The sequence below is a fragment of the Lycium barbarum genome, chromosome 6 (genome assembly GCF_019175385.1).
Source record: "Lycium barbarum isolate Lr01 chromosome 6, ASM1917538v2, whole genome shotgun sequence".
Classification (NCBI taxonomy): Eukaryota; Viridiplantae; Streptophyta; class Magnoliopsida; order Solanales; family Solanaceae; genus Lycium; species Lycium barbarum.
In genome coordinates this window covers 106792794-106812066 of record NC_083342.1, presented here as the reverse complement: position 1 = coordinate 106812066, position 19273 = coordinate 106792794, and the positions used below count along the sequence as shown (strand labels likewise).

The 19273-nt window shown below is 35.9% G+C and overlaps 1 protein-coding gene and 1 long non-coding RNA gene across 5 annotated transcripts; both read left to right on the top strand.

Annotated features, from left to right (window-relative positions):
- Positions 1-972: 972 nt before the first annotated feature.
- Positions 973-13934, top strand: LOC132645277 (peptide-N(4)-(N-acetyl-beta-glucosaminyl)asparagine amidase). 4 transcript variants are annotated; one of them, XM_060362180.1, is made up of 17 exons: positions 973-1175; positions 1306-1359; positions 2317-2487; positions 3301-3399; positions 3892-3978; positions 4482-4564; positions 7539-7652; positions 8400-8454; positions 8517-8603; positions 10260-10315; positions 10396-10455; positions 11033-11120; positions 11208-11969; positions 12097-12157; positions 12775-12877; positions 13394-13528; positions 13608-13934. In XM_060362180.1, the coding sequence occupies exons 1-17, from the start codon at positions 1098-1100 to the stop codon at positions 13690-13692; spliced, it is 2178 nt and encodes a 725-aa protein (XP_060218163.1). In that variant the 5' UTR covers positions 973-1097; the 3' UTR covers positions 13693-13934. The 4 variants fall into 4 exon arrangements, with proteins under 4 accessions (XP_060218163.1, XP_060218165.1, XP_060218164.1 ...); XM_060362182.1 differs by lacking the exon at positions 2317-2487; XM_060362179.1 differs by having other exon boundaries at positions 1009-1359.
- Positions 13935-16257: 2323 nt separating this feature from the next.
- Positions 16258-19046, top strand: LOC132599934 (uncharacterized). Its single transcript, XR_009567072.1, has 3 exons — positions 16258-16448; positions 17262-17312; positions 18421-19046. It is a non-coding gene; the product is annotated as an uncharacterized LOC132599934 (long non-coding RNA).
- Positions 19047-19273: the final 227 nt, after the last annotated feature.

The window sequence follows — 19273 nt, the reverse complement described above, 5'->3', positions numbered from 1 at the left end:
TTACGCATTTTAAATAAATCATTAACAAGTAGTATTAGTATTAGTTATGTAATCTTTTATCGAATATTTTATTAAAGATTGTGGTGACCCATCTGTTTTACGTATTTTAAATAAATCATTAACAAGTAATATTAGCTATGTAATCTTTTATAGAAAATTATATTAAGGGTTTTCAATCCTAAGCTACGGGTTAAGAATTCTAAACTAAGGGTTTTCATTCCTAAAATATAAAGATAAGTCAAATAATTAACAATTAGTTAGCATACAATTAGTATAAATAATTAATTTATAAACAAATAACTAACTAATCAAATAATTAACAAGTTATTATCACATATTTAATAAATAAACAGTTAAGTAACTAATCAAAAAATTAATAGATTATTATCGTATATTTAACAAATAAACAATTAATTAACTAATGAAACAATTAAGAAATTATTAACAAATAAACAATTGACTTAACAAAAACAAAATAAATAATTAGTCAGTCTAACAATTGAAATAGCTAGTCGAAATACCTAGATTGAAGTTTTTTTGGAGTTTTTGAAATATGTTATACGCCGCTCTATTCCGAAATCCAACCTTAGAAACTTGTTCCTACACTTCAATATACCAAGAATATTGAGTTTTGGATTGAAAAATAACACGAAATTATCGTTTTAGGGGGATCACTGGAACGCGACATTAATGGGGGTGGGGAAGTTCGCAGTCGCTGGTGGGGAAGATGGGGTCAATATATGTTGATCCCTTTCACGCACGAATTTCGTGCGTGAAAGGTCTGATCTGTAATTTTGCAGTTTGATCCATTCACGCACAAAATTCGTGCGTGAAAGGCTAAAACTGCATTTTTGCAGTTTGGTCCTTTCACGCATGAATTTCGTGCGTAAATACTACTTATGTTTTTTTTTTTATACTAATTTAAATCAACTTTTTATTTTTTGTGCTATTTAAGTGGCGAATTCGGAAAGGAGAGAATCATCAGACTTAGAAAACAGGTTAAAACGGGGTTGGGCACCATCATGTAGTACAGAATCACGCAAGGAACGGAATTCGAAAACCAGGAATCGAAGCAAAGAGATCCAAGTCGGGAAGAAATGGTGGCTCGAAAATTGGCCGTGAGTCACAACGACTCGATCTTCGACGTAGACTACGACACTGATGATGGCTTCGAAGTCTTCTTCTTCTTCTTCTTCTTCTTCTTCTTCTTCTTCTTCTACTTCCTCATCTCATTCTCACTTGTTCAAATCAATCTTCCTTTTCATTTACAAACCTTTTCGTCTTTTTCTATCTTCGGTTTTCCAGGTCCTTAAGTATCAGCTCTTCTCTCTCACTTCCGTTCCTCCCGATCAACAAAAGGTATTGAATTATCTTTATGTAATAAAGTCCGCTAATTTTGCATTTGATTGTCAGTTTTTAGCCTTAATTTAATGTAAAAAGATATTGGAAGGTGCCTGTGCCAGTGATCTGATTGTATTTGACAATCGTGTGATGTTTGTGTTTATTTTATGGTGTATTTGAGTGTGAGAAGAACAAGACACTGATCAGATGTTATTGATAATTCTAATGTCAAGTCAATTATGGATGCGCTCTTTATAAATTGAATTTTAATCCGCAAGGGTGGCTCAGTTGGTTGAGCATGGGGCTTTCATAATGGAAGTCTCAGGTTCGAAACCCTCTGCCAGCCTACAACAACAAGGGATTTGATTTCTGAGTCTAGCTGGCTTGCCTAGTGCGGGTTATCTCTCCTGTGTGATTTGCGAGCTATTGCACAGCTGTTGGGTTTACCCCGTGCGCACCCAAAGGGTAGTGGCTGCGGGTTCCCATGTCATCGGAAAAAAAAAAAATGAATTTTAAAGAGATGTATGTATTGCCTGTGAATTTCAAAGTTGAATTATTTTTATATATAAAAAAGGAAATGTTGAAGATTTTCAGAGGAAAGATGATAAGATAGTAGCTTAAGGTTCTGATCTCAAGTCAGTTATGGATGAGCTCTTTATAGATTGAATTTAAAGAGAAGTGTGTATTGCCTGTGAATTTTAAAGTTGATTTTTTTTTTTTTTTTTTTAAATATGGAAATGTTGAAGATATTCAGAGGAGAGATGATGAGATTGTATCATACGATTCTGATCTCAAGCCAATTTTTTAATAAGCTTGATAAAAAATTGAATTGAAGAGGTGTAGTGAGATGAATGAGTCCATATGATCTGTGTTTGCATGAATATGCTAGCAAATTTGATTATTTGATTTGTTAAAAATGAAATGATTGTGAATTTTGAGCATTTGATTTGTTAACATTGATGAATTGATGAGAAGATATTGGGAAGAGATGATCAAATTGTATCCGATGAGTGTGATCTCACTTCAATACCGGATAACCTCCGGTTGGTATCAATTGATGAAGTTGAAGAGGAAACAGCAGCTGAGCAGAAAGAAAAGTCAGAAAAACTGGCTATGTCAGATGAAGAGTTGGCTCGCATTCTTCAGGTTCTGCATTGAACTTTGGTTTTAGTTGCGAAACATTTGTGTTATTTGATGTCGGATAGTTTTCTTGAACTGCCAACGTGATTGCAATGGACGTAGTGTTGAGCTGTGTGTTTCACTTTGAGTAAATGTGAGAAAAATGGAAGCTATGATGGTAGTGGGATGCTCGAAGGGAGCAAAAGAGACGAAAAAGTGTGAGCTATATTCAACTAGAGCGTAAAGTTGGAAGTAATTTCTTTGCCACATCTAAGATTTGGACTTCCAGTCTTGATTTATTAACCTAAATCTATGGGTAAATTTTACTGTCTTGAATCCTTTGGTTTATCAAATTAGAATGAAAATCATAACTTTCGAAGAACTTCATAGTCAGCACTCAGCAGTGTGAAAGGATCAAAATTAAGCAAAGTATTGAGTTCTTCATTTGTTATTTCAAGAAGAGATTTTCTTGAACATAGTAAACAAAAATATAATTTCTAGTTAGGAATAAAACAAATCTGAATAATCCGTATTCTTTTTCGTTTATATGATTACTTTTTCCTTAAATTAGGTAAATTTTATTTTCTGTACTGAAATTTAACCAGCATGCCTTATCAATGCTAATTAGGAACTTACTGTGGGTGCAAACGTACAACTGACCCTTCCTTTTTTTTTTTTTTTTTTTTCGTCTTAGACTAATTTTAGTTGTATGGCGAATTTTGTTGGAGTTAAAAAAAACCTTTACTTTTGCATTTGCTTTACCATTAAACTACAAGAGCTAACTTGTTACTATCATTTTATGCTGATAAGACTCATTTATATCATGTGATGTGCATATAGGCAGAAGAAGAAGCTCTTATGATGCAACATTTTGTTGCGGGTGAAAATAAGGAGCAATTTGAAGAGCGGATAAGGCCATATGTTAATCAAGTTCAAATGGTATATCATCATTATCATGTTGTGTCTGGCTTTCTTTTGTCCATCTTAACTTGTGTTCCGTAGTGGTTTCTTTCCTTTTAGTAGATGGAGTAGGAGATATTCTTGGGTATTCTACTTCAAAAGCTCAACAAATTTTTATAAATAATATTTTCTTTAAAGTTTGGAGATACCATAAATAATAATTACTCTCAGTAGTTTCTCGATGTTTCAAGAATTCAAGTTTCTTTCATGATTCGACTTATGTATTCTTGTTGATATCCTTTTACAGTACCAACTGTTGCGCACAAAATCCTATAATCACTTTGATAAAAAATTTCCTCCCAATATGAGTGAAGTGTGTAAATTATGTGATATCCTTAAATCTAACTATTTCTCTTAATACCGTGCACGTGATGGATAGAGTAATTCACCATTAACTTTTAGCTTGAAAAGATGAAGTGCAATAAAATCATTTCTGTTGATAGATAATAAATATCTTTCCTCATGTTGTAGTATGAAGATCCGCATCTTCAAGAAATGGCTCGAAAGACAGTGCCTGTGGACAAGCTTGAGGAGAAAGCTTTGATTTCTTTGGGAAGGGTTAGTACTATCATCTTCTTGTTTATTTGCTGTGCATAAATTGGTAGCTGTGTTCAACAAATATAATATTTAACTTTGAACAATTCAAGAATGAGGTGTATGTTTTATTTTATTTTTGGAAATAGATTGAGATGTTGAGAATGTATTCATCATGTAATAAGATTTACTTCCCTTTGTTTCTTTCAGTTAATGAAACCTTCTCAAGAGTGGCAAACATAAATCAATTTGAATGTGTTAGTATGGGCCTCAGATCATATATAGCTTGACTTAATAATTAGATTTTTTAAAAATGAATGAAAATATAAAAAGTTATAGCAGCATTAGCAACAACAAGAACAAGTTATATTTATACAAATTTTAAGTCATTACAAAATGTTCTGTAGTTCTTACTTGGTGCAGCTTGTTACATGGTTTGTGAGTGGGAGCTTACTTTCGGTCTGAATATGAGAATTTGTGGGTTGACATCAGCCAGAATTTCTGACATCTGTACTATATATGCTTAGGAAGGAAACTACAAACCAACAAAAGTTGAACAAGATAATGCTTTCCTATTACAGCTGCTATTCTGGTTTAAGCAATCATTTAGGTAATTTCTTGCCTTTGCTGCTGATTTAGATTTTCATCACTAAGGACTGAATAAACTTTCACTTCATTCTATTTCCATGCTGTGACGTTGTTATGTGTAATCTATAATGCTGAAAAGGCAGTACTGGAACAAATATGGGTTCGTACATTATGAGACTCTAAATTATCTATATCTTTTGTTTTGGTCGAAGTGTTCTTCCAACACATCTGATTTGCATGTGGCTTTCTGTTATCCTTTTTAGTTTTTGGCGAAGACAAACCCTACAATGAACGTCTAACTGGGACCTTGACTACACAATTCAGTTTATAACTAAATGATTTCATCTCATCTGAAAAGTTCTTAGTTGATTAAGAGGGAAGCCATTTAGATATTTTTGTTATAATATCTTAACTCTGTTGCTTGAGTAAAGCTGGCCGAGGATCGTGACCCTATTCATGACTGCAGTCAATGACATCATATATCCTTGCTGACTGGCTGTTTTGGACCTACTTCACCCAAGAACTTGACTAATATTGTCCGTAAGCACTTGACCATAAATATTTTTCACTTGATGGCTCCTAGGGCTTTGGTCTAGGGGTAAGAGCGTGACACGAGATGTGTGAGTTAGGCACAAGTCATAGGTTCGAAACCTGTTGCCGACAAAAGCGTTGATTTCTCGGTTTAAAAAAAAATGATTTGTGAGATTATTTCTTTCCTTGCGAACATTGCTTTTAGACAAATCAGCTAAGTAAGCTCGACTAAATATTTTGAACCTACTTCCCCCCAACAACTTGACTAATATTGTCTGTAAGCACTTGACCATAAATATTTTTTACTTGATGGCTCCTACGGATTTGATCTATAGGTAAGAGAGCAACACGTGATGTGTGGGTTAGCCACAAGTCACGGGCTCGAACCCTGTCGTAGACAAGCTTAGATTTCTCGGTTTTCAGCAGAAAAAGGAAAAAAAACCTGATTTGAGAGATTGTGAACATTGCTTTTAGAGAAATCAACTAATTAAGCCTGACTATTTTCTTGCAAATCATTGTTCTGCATCACAAATTTCCCTTAAATTTCTATAGTTGTCGCCTTCTCTCCCTGCCTATAAATGAATTGCTTCTATTAAAATGGCTTTTGATACATAACAGTTGCATGTTTGTAACTAACAGGGTCTTCTTAAAATAAGAATCAACCAAGCAAGGGCTTGGTATAAAAAAATCTTAGGAAGCAGAATCATAGTTTACTTATGAAATGGCTCTGGAGGTACTCAAATGAAGATCAATCATTATGGAAGAAGGTGATTAAAGAAAAATATGGGGAGGATGATTCGTGGAAAACCAAAGCTGTCAGCACTGTATATGGGGTTAATGTTTGGAGGACTATCAGAAATCTTTGGAGTATCTTCAGCATTAATACCAGATTCAAAGTTGGGAATGCGCAACATATTTCTTTATGGGAAGACAACTGGTTATGGCTCTCTCGTGCACCTAAATCCACATGTTTACATCCTAAATCAATAGCAAAGGGCCAATATAAATGAGGTATGGAACAACCAAGGATGGGACCTTAGCTTCAGAAGACTTTTGAATGACTGTGAAATAGACAGATTCAGTGCCTTCCTCAGCACACTTAATCTCTTCAATGGAGTCTTACCTGAGCGAGATAGATTGTGGTGGCTGAGAGACAAATCAGGGGTCTTTTCAGTCAAGACAGCTTACCTTTGGATCAATCACAACAACAATCTTTAGGTACAATGGCCTTGGAGACAAATTTGGAAGACAAACATACCATACAAGGTGGCATGCTTTGTTTGGTTGGTAGTAAAAAATTCTTGTTCAACACAAGACAGAGTACAAAGAAGGGGAATACACCTTTGCTCTATCTGTCACTTATGTGGACTGTACGCAGAAACAAACAGTTACCTTTTTTTGCATTGTAGGGTGACTACTCAATTGTGGGACATATTTCTTGCTAATATTGGTTTGAGTTGGGAAATGCTAGTTCATACATTAGTATCATATCTATTTGGAACAGAAGTGGAGGGACTAAAGATGAAAGAAAATATTGGAGTATGATCCCAGGATGCATATGGTGGACTATCTGGAAGGAAAGGAATTCAAGATGCTTTGATAACAAAAGCAACCCTATCCAGAAGATAGAGCTTAATTGTACTCGACGTTTGTATTTTTGGTGTAAAGAAAAGTACATAGATGACACAGAGACACTCATACAATTTCTAGAGTCTCTTTAGTTGCTAGTTTATTATTTGTGTGCAGCTTTAGCTAGACTCCCTGTAACTATGGCCTTTCACTGGCATTTTTGATGTCAATACAGTTTTTTTACCATCTAAAAAAATAATAAGAATGACATGTCAATCCCCAACTACTTGTGGTCAACTATATGAATTCACTATATTAATTCCACTCTATTAAGCCATTTTCATTCCAATACTAAATACTGTCTTTTAGGTAAATTTGGGGTTCTGTAAATCAAGAGCTTATCCTCACATGGGCATATAAGTCTCTAACCCTGACAAACAACTGTATTAATGTAAGTGTAACAACACCTAAACCTAACTTACAACAAGTTGGTGTCAACTTATTGGACCCCCTGCATATATTATGATCTACTCTTAGTTAAGTTTACATTGATTCAAAGATCTTGTAAATCTTTTTTACACTTTTCCTCCATTGATTTTGGGTTACCTTTCCCCCTTTTATAACCTCAAATTATCTTGGTACTGCACCTACATGCTGGTGCATATGGAGGTTTATGTAGGATTTTGTCAAACCATGTCAGACGACCTCTCATTGTATCCTTGCGTGTGCTATTTTCACAATTTGTTGGATGCGATCATAAACTATATGATTGTACATCAATTTTAGCATCCGCATTTCGACAACATTCAACCTTAGGATATGATGGGCCTTAGAGGCCAAATGATTACTCTCTTAAATGACCCTATTCTCATTTTCTTTTTTCGCTGTCATTGTAGGTGGGTAGATGCTCCTCCTTGTGATAGTTGTGGTAATGAAACCAGAAGTCAAGGCATGGGAGTTGCAAATTCTTCTGAAACACTTTATGGTGCTTCTCGGGTTGAACTTTATTGGTATGTTTATGTTACCTTCTACATTCTATGTGGTGTTGAATGAGTTCTAAGGGAAATCTATCTATATATATATATATATCATTTCTCCCGGTTTCTAATAGCTAATTGGTAGTTCTAAACAGAAAAGTATACTTTTATAACAAGCTTCTACATTAATGCCGGAGAGTTTCTTCCAGGAATCCTTCTCAGCTTTTACTGAAAGTGTGCTCTTTTGATCAAATTATTGTTCAAAGTGTATTTCCTGTGATATAGTATAGCCTCTCAGAGTTCTATGCTGTTTTTTTGTCAGTTGAGATCTTTTGAGACCATTGCTAGCTCTATACAACTGAAGGGGTACATGTAAGAATTCATTGCCTATTTTAGGAACGCACACCAGTGTGCTATAGGGAAAGAAAAAATCCTGTCTCTTAGGTTATCCAAAATTATACCAAGAGGTCCACAACTTGTATCTGTTTTGCAATTTTTTAAATCAATTGCCAGATGTGAGTGTCATTTAATCGAGGCATCATTTGGGTTGTCAACTGTAAGCGTAGAAGAATTACTAGCTTGGCTTTAGTTTTCATTTTTTTGGTCAGTCCCATCATTTTGCACGGGCGAGAAATCTCTTGGAGCTGCTTTTCTATTCTGACATTTTTTAAGCATTAAAATTCTCTCTCTGTAAGGATACGGGCTTCCCTCTTCTCTCTATCTCTTTTTAACAGGAAAATAACATGGTTGTCGTATAACATTTATCTCTAATGTCCACAGCTGCAATTCGTGTTCAAATATCACCCGTTTCCCAAGATACAACGACCCATTGAAGGTATTGAATACATCTGCTACTGGAAGATTTCATGTCACAATTTCTGACTGATATTTATGCAGCTTCTAGAGACGAGAAAGGGACGGTGTGGGGAGTGGGCCAATTGCTTCACACTCTACTGTAGGGCTTTTGGTTATGATTCTCGTTTGGTAAGTTTCTTCTCCAAGAAAAATATATTTTGATACCAACCATGTTTAGATAATTGCCATTTCACCCTAGTGCACTGTATGGTGGATTCAATTTTCATAAATTCTTTGTAATTGTTCTTTGCTATGGCCTGGAAGCTTTAGTGACTGGTGAATTTCTCCCTGTACATATGATAAATAATAGGATTGAAAAATATGCAAATAAAAACATTGAAGAACCTGCAGCGACAAAGTGCCATTTTAAATTGATTGACTGGAAACCAAACTTCTATAAATTGAAGAAATATTCACAAATAGCTGAATATTAGTCTGAAGAGCTTTTTAGAAGCCCGGAGCTCTTTCCACCCATTTAGTACTGGTCCTCTAAGATAGAATTCACAAATGACTTGCATCGATTATCTTGTCACCAACTTCCTCAGAAAATATGCGCCCGGACTTTTTTATTCTTAATCTTTTTGAACTCTTATTCGAATCTCTTAACCTTATTTCATTTCCATATCGCTTTAAATCTCTTATCCGAATCTCTTAACCTTTATCTAACCTTATCTGACCTCTTTTTATGCTTTTATTGAGCCGGGGGTCTTTCGGAAACAGCCGTCCTGCCTTGGTAGGAGTTAGGTCTGCGTACACTCTACCCTCCCCAGACCCTACGATGTGGGATTTCACTGGGTTGTTGTTGTTGTTGTTGTAATCTTTTTGAACTGGTATCGAGAATGAGGAGGAGTGCTATCTCTTCTTATATGGGTCTAGGTGAATTTAATCTTACCATTTTTTCCTTTCAGAAATTCAAATTAGAAGAAGATAATAGAAGGGAAAGATGCAATCAATTTTACGTGCTGGAAAAATAAACAAATAAAATGGGTAACAAACTCCCGTAGAAATCTAGAAGACGAGTGCAAGAAGTGACTACCCTGGACACTGGCCTAAACCTGAAACCTTGATGATGTGCACTTGCCTGAAAAACAATGCAACATGCTTCAGACTCAATTGCTAAATAATTTACTCTTCGTTATTTGGTGCCAAGTCTTATGTCCTTTTCAGGTTTTTCTGCTTGCTCGAATCTATTAGGCATTTCATATCGCTTTGAATTCCCTGATTATCTTGTTTTACTGTTAAGCTTGCATTATTTCATTGCAATATCGTTTTGAATCTTTTAACCTTATCTGACTCCCTTTTTATGTCTCTATTGAGCCGAGGGTCTCTCGGAAACAGCCATCCTACCTTGGTAGGAGTAAGGTCTGCGTACATTCTACCCTCCCCAGACCCCAAGATATGGGATTTCACTGGGTTGTTGTTGTTGTTGTTGTTGTTGTTGTTGTTGTTATTACTGCATTATGTTTCTTTTAGCAAAAAAAAAAACATCTTCCATGGCCATATCATTGCATATCTTCTCTTATGGTGCTTTCTTTCTTGTGTTTATACTTAGGTAAGAAAAAATCTATTTGCTAATAATGAACTTCTCATGATGAAGACAACTTCAAGGAGCCTCTACCTTTGACAAGTTTATTGACTTAGTCATGAATATCTTTAGGGTCTCGTATTGCTATTGAATTTGAGAGATGTAGGAGCTCTCCCCCAACCCCCAAGTCTTGGAAGGAAATCAGCTGTTTAGAGATTAATGTTTGGCTTATCTTCTCTTTCTGTTGTTTCACTTTCCAGATTTTGGACTTCACAGATCATGTTTGGACAGAGTGCTTTTCACTCTCTCTAGGAAGGTAATATCTTTTCATAGGGCTAGCACAATAAATTTGTTACAATGATCCAGAACATGAAGTGATTGGGGCAAATAGTGCAGATGGCTGCATCTTGATCCTTGTGACGCAAATTATGACAAACCTCTATTATATGAGAAGGGGTATTTTCTCTTTGCCAATTTTACCTTTTGGTAGATGTGATTTATCATTGTAACTAGTGTAGCAATCACATAGTTCTTAATGTGATGTATTGCTATGAAATTTGCTCTACCCTTCTTATCATATATAATGACATGCCTGCAAATCCAGAACCTAGGAGTTTTGCAGGCATGTAAATATTTGTTGCAACTGTAATGATCAGGAAGTCATTGAAGATTTAAAAGAAGCATGTTTTGAAATCGTGAAAGGGTGTCAAACTTAGTGACAAACAGAACCCAAGCTCAATTTAACAATGGAAATTTCAGTATATCTAGCACTTTTTAAGTACTAGGAATCTTTTTACTATGGCGAGTACTTCACATGTTCATGATATATTTTAGAGAACTATAGCTAGTGCCTCACATGTTTATTAAATATTTTAGAGAACAAATTTGCACTGGTACTCAGATCCCATTATGTGTCTGTTGTTGCCAAGTTGCCATTCATATCATACACTATTTTTGTAACTGGCTTCTTATTTATGGTGTTTCAACCTTTGCCGACCTGCCTTAATTTTAGTGTTTTAACCTTTCTATGAAGATGGAAAAAGAGTCTGAGCTATGTGTTTGCTATTGCAAAAGATGGCGTGCATGATGTCACTAAGCGTTACACCAGGAAGTGGCCTGAGGTAAACTGTTAGTTGAGTGTCCCTTTATTGGTACTTGTATGTGTTCATGAGTTTCTGCAAGTGAGATAAATGTTTTGGATCATGAAGGTTCTTTCTCGACGAAACATCATTTCAGAGCCTGCTCTCGCAGCTGTTCTTACTGACATAACTAAAGAACTGCGGGCAAAATTATCTGCTCAAGTGATTTCAGCACTGGAAGAACGGGACAGGACCGAAATTGATGTCATTGAGCGGGAATTGTATTGTAAAGATGATGCTTCAGTCTCATTACCTGGAAGACTGAGTGGTGACAAGGAGTGGCGCATAGCAAGATCGGAATTTGTCTCTGATGAGAAGAACTCTCTAAGCTCTTCATCTTGTCCATTTCGCAGATGCATAGATGATCATGTCACAAAGATCTACAGTGACTTTTCCCCTGTTCTTTCAAAGTTAATAGAATACTCGCCCTCTAAAAAAGTAGCTGCTGAAATTCTTGAGATTTTCAGAAAGATTTTAGTTGATCTAAAGAATTCGCCTTTCAGAACCAGGAGAACCTCTGTGAACTCAGTTTCAAGTAGTTCTGGTGATATTTTCAATAAGATGTTGGCATCTTTCGGCCAGTTATTCGATGCTCTTTCTTTGAAGACTGAGTTAGGTGCGAATGGGAGTATTGATATATGTTTAGCTTCTGATCCTGTTAAAACTTCTATTGCTCTGCCTGTCGTGTTCCACGCGCTGGATGATGTGATTTACAATATTGGACAATGTGCTAGACTAGATAGCAGGTCCCTCTCTTGGCCACTGCTTAAGTTGAACAGATTATGTTCTGGTCTAGTCCTTGCTAGTGGGGAGGAGCTTCCTTTTGGAATTGTGAGTAACATTGGTTTGTACAATAAAAATTGTTCCTTTCAAAAATTTATAGTCATGTGGAAGAGAAGTTCCTGATTAGTTATATTGGCGAAGAATCTTAATTCTCTTGTTTTTTGAAATACATCAGGCTACATGTGCATTTGATGGAACACGGATGTCAAAGTGGGAGGAACCAAATGGTGCAGCAGGTATGCTTAAGCAAAAATGTAACTCTGGCATAGCATCATTGTTTTTCATCTATGTCAACTGTATAAGGTTATCTCTCCAGTTCTTTTCGGTTTGTTGCTTCTTTATGTTTATCATTAAGTTAATAGGTTTTGCTTTAACAGTGATATTACATAGTGATATGCTCAACCGTGGCCTCAATAAAGAGTAAAGAGATTGCCAAAGTAATTACCAGAAGTAGTCCGAGTCTATTTTCACAGAGAGCAATTATATGGGGCTGTTAGGACTTAGTTGATTTATGTGTAACACAGTGTCAATTATCTTGTAAGGTGATTTTGCTAACAACTAAGATTATGAAAGTAGTAATTGTGTGATACTACTACAATCACCAAACTGTCATCTTCAGTTTGAAGATGTTATGTGAAGGAAGGTGCATCTTTATGCGCCAATTATGAACATAAAGAAGGTGCCCGAATTTAAACAACCTCTAAAGGGATCTCAAAGAAAGGAATTTATTACGGAAAAGATGAATAAATACATGTTAATTTTTAACGGATAATTACATGTTTTTGTATATACATTTTCATTTATCCTTTTTCTTTAAGGTTGTTCTATCTGATACTTGTATTCTGCCTTATAGGTTGTTGGATCATATATCAAGTAGCTGGTAACCGGATGGTTGAGCTTGTGGCATATGAATTAATGTCTGCTAATGATGCTCCGGAGAGAGATCCAAAAGACTGGTATGACATATTGGCTTCAAAGTATAGTTGTGAAATAATCTTTAAAGATGGGGAGGAGCGGTGAGAGTTTCCTGATGTATTTGTTTGTGTTGAAGAGAATAATTAAGTAAATCTCCATAGTATGAAAAAAGAGTAATTGAGTAATTAAAAGTGTGCTCTCTCTTAACAACTTAAGATTTTAGATGAGATGGCCGGCCGCTTTAACAAGGTATCTGAGTCGGACCCATTTCTATTCTTGATTTACCCAATATTGGGCCCACTATTATTTTGTCCATGCTCCAGATATCTAGTCCTAATCGTCCGTGTGAGCGGTGTTAAGTGTCCCACATAGGTGGGAGTACTGCAATGGTGTCTGAATAGTTGCCAATATTGTAGAGCTTTTTGACATTTAAGTGCTCAATTATTTAGACTGTCGACTATTTTAGAGAGGCAGCTAAAGTTTTGGTCAACTTTCGGAAGTATGCTGTGGAACCTTACTCTCATTGCGTTTAGACTGATATCCATTCATTACATTAGGGTGCTAGAAGGAAGTGAAAATGGAGGTTCCAGCTGGCATCTCTTGGATAAACGAACTTCACAGATGTTTGAAAAACGTTTTCAAAGAAAAACATTTACAGTCAGTTCACCAGGCCATTTGGCAAATGCATTCAGGTAAAGCTTCATTGGAGTCTCCTAACAGTTCACTTCTTCATCATATGGCCTGGTTTCTGATCACTGTTAGAAATGGCAGATTTAGGTTTCTAGCTGTTCGAGACAAGAATGCAAATTCAAGGTTTCAGATTGGCAGCATTGACTTCTATGCAGACAGCAGTTAATGTCCTAAAACAATAGTACAAACTTCCGCTTCTGGCTTAGTCTGCAGTTCAAAGCTGAGTTGAAGTTTCTCCAGTTCACCTATTTCTATGTTGTATTTGCTCCCAATTAATTATCTATCTATTCGGAAAAATAATAAAGATAAGGCGCTCCGTTGCTAGAAGTGGGAAAGTTCTATTTTTATTACCTGTAACACTAGTTGTACATTCTTTTGGGTAACTTTTAACATAATCATTTTCTTTCCCCTTTCCGTTTTACTATTTCTTCTTTCGCTGGCCTATTGACTGATAAAGGACCTCTGTTTTTTGGAGATGATTAGGATTGATTTGTAAATATTAAAAATCGATGTCTAGAGATGCATGATGCTAGAGTTACCCAAAAATAACAGACAATTAATACAACCACAGTAACGAATAGACCATGATTAAGAGATTCGTGTAATGCTGCAAAATGACTAAGAATTAGTAATTTAGTATAGTTAATATGCAAGGGTGGTGAATCTATTGAAATACTTGATTAAATATGAAAACTTGATGGGTGAATGTTAAATATTGAAGACCTCCAGCATGATTTGGATGTAGTGTAGGATCTACGATAGATCTCAAGCACCGTATCAACCTATGTTTATGTTTAATCCTCCTACTGTTGTAGTTAATGAACTAAATCATGATGTTTTGGGTACTTATGTTTGTAGGAAGATTTCTGCTACTACTTGTCGTACTCTAGCTAAGTTAGGTAATCGTACTGTTATCAACTCCAATGTAATGCAGCATAAACTTGCAGGGTGGAAGTCAAAATTCCTTTCCACGACTGGTAGGTTAACTCTTGTGCAAGCTACCCTAAATGCCATACCAGCCTACTCTATGCAATACTTTTTTCTTTCCAAAAAAAAAAAAAAAAAAAATCAGCGGCATTTTCTTTGGGGTTCCATGATAGAAAGCAGGAAACTTCATTACATTAGTTGGTCTACCATTACCAAGTCTAAGCAGGAAGGTGGTTTTTCGGTATTGGGGAAGCTTCTCATAGGAACTTGGGCTCTTCTTACAAACCTTTCTTTGAGACTTTTTTCTAAACCTTCTACCATATGGGCTCGTTGCCGTAGTAATAAATAAATACGCCCATAGGACTTCCTCAGCAAACAGCTCATTTATTTGGAAAAATATTTTGAAAGGCTGGAAATTAGGCATGGATGATGTTTTTTGGAAAATTGGTAATGGGAAGACCATTGATTTTTGGAACCAAAGTTGGATTGCTCTTAATGTTAGGATCCGTATTTTAATTCATGGTCCTCTTCAAAGTGGTGAAAATTATGTTAACGTGGCTCATTATAGACAGGGTAATAGTTGGGATTTCAACGATCTATCCTTTGCTCTACCAAATGAGATTATAGATAGACTTTTACAGGCAAACGTTCCCATCAATGATACTATTACAGACATCCCCTACTGGGGTCTCACCTCAAATGGTCTATTTTCCACTTCTTCTGTCTACCAACTGCTCTAGCCCCCATTTCATTCACAGCATGATTTCTCGTGGATATGGAAACTGGTCACTTTGAATAAAATAAAATTCTTTCTTTGACAATGCTTCTATGACAATCTTCCCTCCAAAACTCTCCTAAACAGGCTTAACATCATTGATAATAATATTTGTCCATGTTGCCATTCCGCTCCTGAAACTATTAGACATCTTTTGGTGATTGCTATTTTGCAAAAAAAATCTGGATGGATCATAATATCACCCACCTTTATGACCCTGATTTAGGATCTCAACATTGGTTATTATCCTTTAAGGACCATCACATTGTTATGCAAAACCCTTTACTTATTTGGACCCTCTTCTATCCTTTTGTTTTGTGGCACATTTGGAAAAATAGAAATCATAATATTTTTCACAATTCTGCTGCCCATGTTAATGATCGAGGTTATCACTAGCCTCTGCATTCACCTACTCCACTAATGTTATTCCCACTAAGAAAATTATGCGCAACATTTTAGTTAAGTGGTACCCTCCAGATAGGTTTTATAAACATAATGTTGATGGAGCTTTTTCGGGAGTCCAGAACTAAAATGACCCCAAAAAAGACCATTTGAACAAAAATATTCCAACAAAAAAAAGAAGGTTACCATACTATTTACTGCGTTAAAGGGTGCCTTTTTTTTCTTCTTTTGGTTAAACCCCTCGTTCTTTACACCTTTTTACGTACTTTAGTCATAGATTAATTGTTATATCCCGTGTTTTTGCGCATTCGAAAAAATTGGAATAATCTTGTCTTATAGGAAGTAAGGCTATATTTTTATTTTATTCAACATACGTGTGATTAAAGCGGAACTACGGAGGAAGGCCAAGGGCAAAAAAGGAATTTTAAAAATTAGTTCCGTAAATTACAAGACAAGATTTCTAATGAATTGGGCTAAAAAAAAATTGAGGCCCAAATTGAGAGGCTTGGCCGGTTATGGTCCAAGAAAAAGGGGTCCAAGCCCATGAATTTATTTGAGTCATGTGATAAATGAATATAAGGGGACCATTAGTCATCTTTTATCAAGAACTTTCAAGAAGTCAAAAGAAGAAGGAAGAAAGCAAGAGCAAGAGAGAGGGGGTTCGGCACCGCTTCAAAAGAAATTTTTGAGCTCAAATTTTTAGTCCAAAAAAATTCATCCATTGTTGAATTAATACTAAGATCAAGGTCCTCTTCTATGTGATACCAATTTGGAAGCAAAAGAGTGTTTTTTTTTCAAAGAAGAGAATTTGGAAAAAGGTAATAATTCTACTCTTTTTAGCTTTGAAGAATTATATATATATATATATATATATATATATATATATATATATATATATATATATATATATATGTTGTAGTATATGAAAGTGAATGTAAAGCATGAGAATCTTATGTTATGGATATATGTGTGTGGCCGAAAATGGGTGATGGATGAAGAGGAATGATCAAATTTATTTATTATGCTAAATTAGGGTTGTAATGGCCTTTTAATGCAAATGGAAGAATGTTAGCCAAAAATTTGTAAGAAAAATAGTTGTTAAGTATTGTAGGAAGATTTGTGGATTTATCGGGAATTTATATAATTATGAAAATGGATTGTTATGTGCAAGTTATGATTGTTGTTAATGAAATTGGGAGGTGAAAACGCGTTACGAATATTTATGTTGAAGATTAGAGGTTTTGGGTGAATTATGGTTCTGGGGTAATTTTTGTATATTTGGTAAATATTTTTTATGATGATATAGAATACTTCCGGATTGTGTTGGAATGATTTTGATTAGTAAATGAATATGAAAATGTTGATATTAGTTGGATGGTGTGAAGTTGGAATGGAAATTGTTGCCTTATGTAGAAAGGAAGAAAAAATTATGTTAGAATGCGTTTTGTTGTGATTTTGATGATTGTTGTTATTGTTGTGGTTGTTGTTGTTGAAATTATGGCCGAGCTAAGTCTCGGGGATGTTGAATTTATAGGGGAAATGCTGCCGAAATTTCGGTAGACAAATATGAATTTAAGTTTGAATTCATAAAAGTTTGAAACTCATATTTGGTAATTGTGTCCAAATTGTAGATTTTGGCGAACTTGAGATTCGATTTTCGAGACGAGTAGGAAGCGAAAGAGGTATGTAAAGCTTTCCCTTTTCTTCTTTTGGCATGTCCTAGACATACTAGGTTGAGATTTGAGCCTCGGAGGCAATTCTGTTCTTAGAAATCCGAGTATGATTTTAGGCACTATTCATTCAATATAATTGAATTAAAATTCTTATGTTTTGTTGGAAAACTATTCGAACATCCATAATTTGCCCAAATGTGATAGAATCGTTTTAAAACTTACATGGACGACTCCATAGAGTCTAATGTTCGTAAATTATGTCTGCCACCTCGATTTGACCCGAGGTGGGCCCACTAGCCTCGAGACTTCCTTCGTTTGTCTTACTTAATCTATTTTCGTATGATATAAAGTTGGGACTTTTGCCTATGAATTTAAGGCTCCGTTTGATTTGTTCCATAAGTTATTTGAGAGCTCCTAAATGTGAACGACACTAAATTTTCAGAAAATGGCTTATGAAGTATTTTTCGATAGTTTTGTAAATTTAAAGGCTCATATTTTTGTATACTAATTCTGATAGAATCGATACTTATTTTGAACCTTCTGACCTCAATATATATATATATATATATGTGTGTGTGTGTGTGTGTGTGTGTGTGTGTGTAATTATTTGTCGAGTATTAGAATTAAATTGTGTATATGCATATGGTTTCCGCACTACTCTGCTCGTGCCTATTACTATGATATCATTCGCCGGTTCCCGGGCCGGTTTGTGATCATGCGCACTATGATAAATTCGGCAGTATGATGTGTTACGGTACCCGAGACCTCGCCATAGGGCCGGGTTCCGTTTATGGAGTTATGCTGTGATATGGCTTGTGATATGTTTGATGATATGATATGTTATGTTCGGGGTGTACGGAGATTTGAAACCTTCTGGAGTATGTTGTGTTGTGGCACCAGCGTCGGAGTGGTGACCACGTTCCTGAGCCTTATGCATGATTTTCTATTTGCATTATGTACATATGTTTCCAGTACATATTTTGATATTTTGATCTGGTATTCTCTCTCTGCCCCTTCACTTCAGTTATGGTTTGGATTTCTGTACTTTATGCTTTACATATTCAGTACATATTTCGTACTGACCCCCTTTCTTGGGGGCTACGTTTCATGCCCGCAGGTACAGAGGTTCGTGATTTATCAGTGTAGGCCACACATTCTGCTATTACAGAGTGCTCCTTTTGATCCGGAGCCCTTATGTTGGTACCTATCTTCTGCGATGTTTATGCTTTTGTATATTTGATTATTTGGGGTACGGCGGGGCCCTATCCCGTCATATGATTCCGTTTTGGTTTGTAGAGGCCGGTAGTCATATATGTAGGTAATGGGTCATGTGTGTGTGTTCGTTTGTCTATGATCTACATCTGAATGCGGTCCCGTCGGTTATGGCGGCCATAATGGCCCGTATGTTTATATATGTGTATATCTGATCGACGATGTGTATTTCGCCGCCCCTTCTGACTATGACATGATAATTTTTACACGTGCGACCGCTTAAGATAATGTTTGTTTTCAATCTGTTTGAGATGATTAATATGAAAGTCTGGGATAGATAAAAATATGTCGAGTCAGTATGTAAGTCTGTTTGGGGTGTCCAAATAGGACATCATTCGCGGGCCACGGAGCTGGGTCGTGATAAAAGTGGTATCAGAGCGGTTTGTTCTCGGAATGTCTACATGCCGTGTCTCGTAGAGTCTTATTTATCGGTGTGTTGTGCACCACATCTATAAACAGGAGGCTGCATGACATTTAGGGTGTTACCTTTCTTTGAATCTTAGACCGTGCGATAGAGCCAGCCGTAGGAAATGAATCCCTTTCTACTAACCCTTGATTTCAGCCAAAGAACGGCATCGACAGAAGACAGTGACTGATGATATTGGAAGCTACGCAGTACACAGGTAAGCAATGGTATGAAAGATGTATGCTGGGTAAGGTATTTGAAGTACGATTGAAACATAAAGTTGAAAAAATTG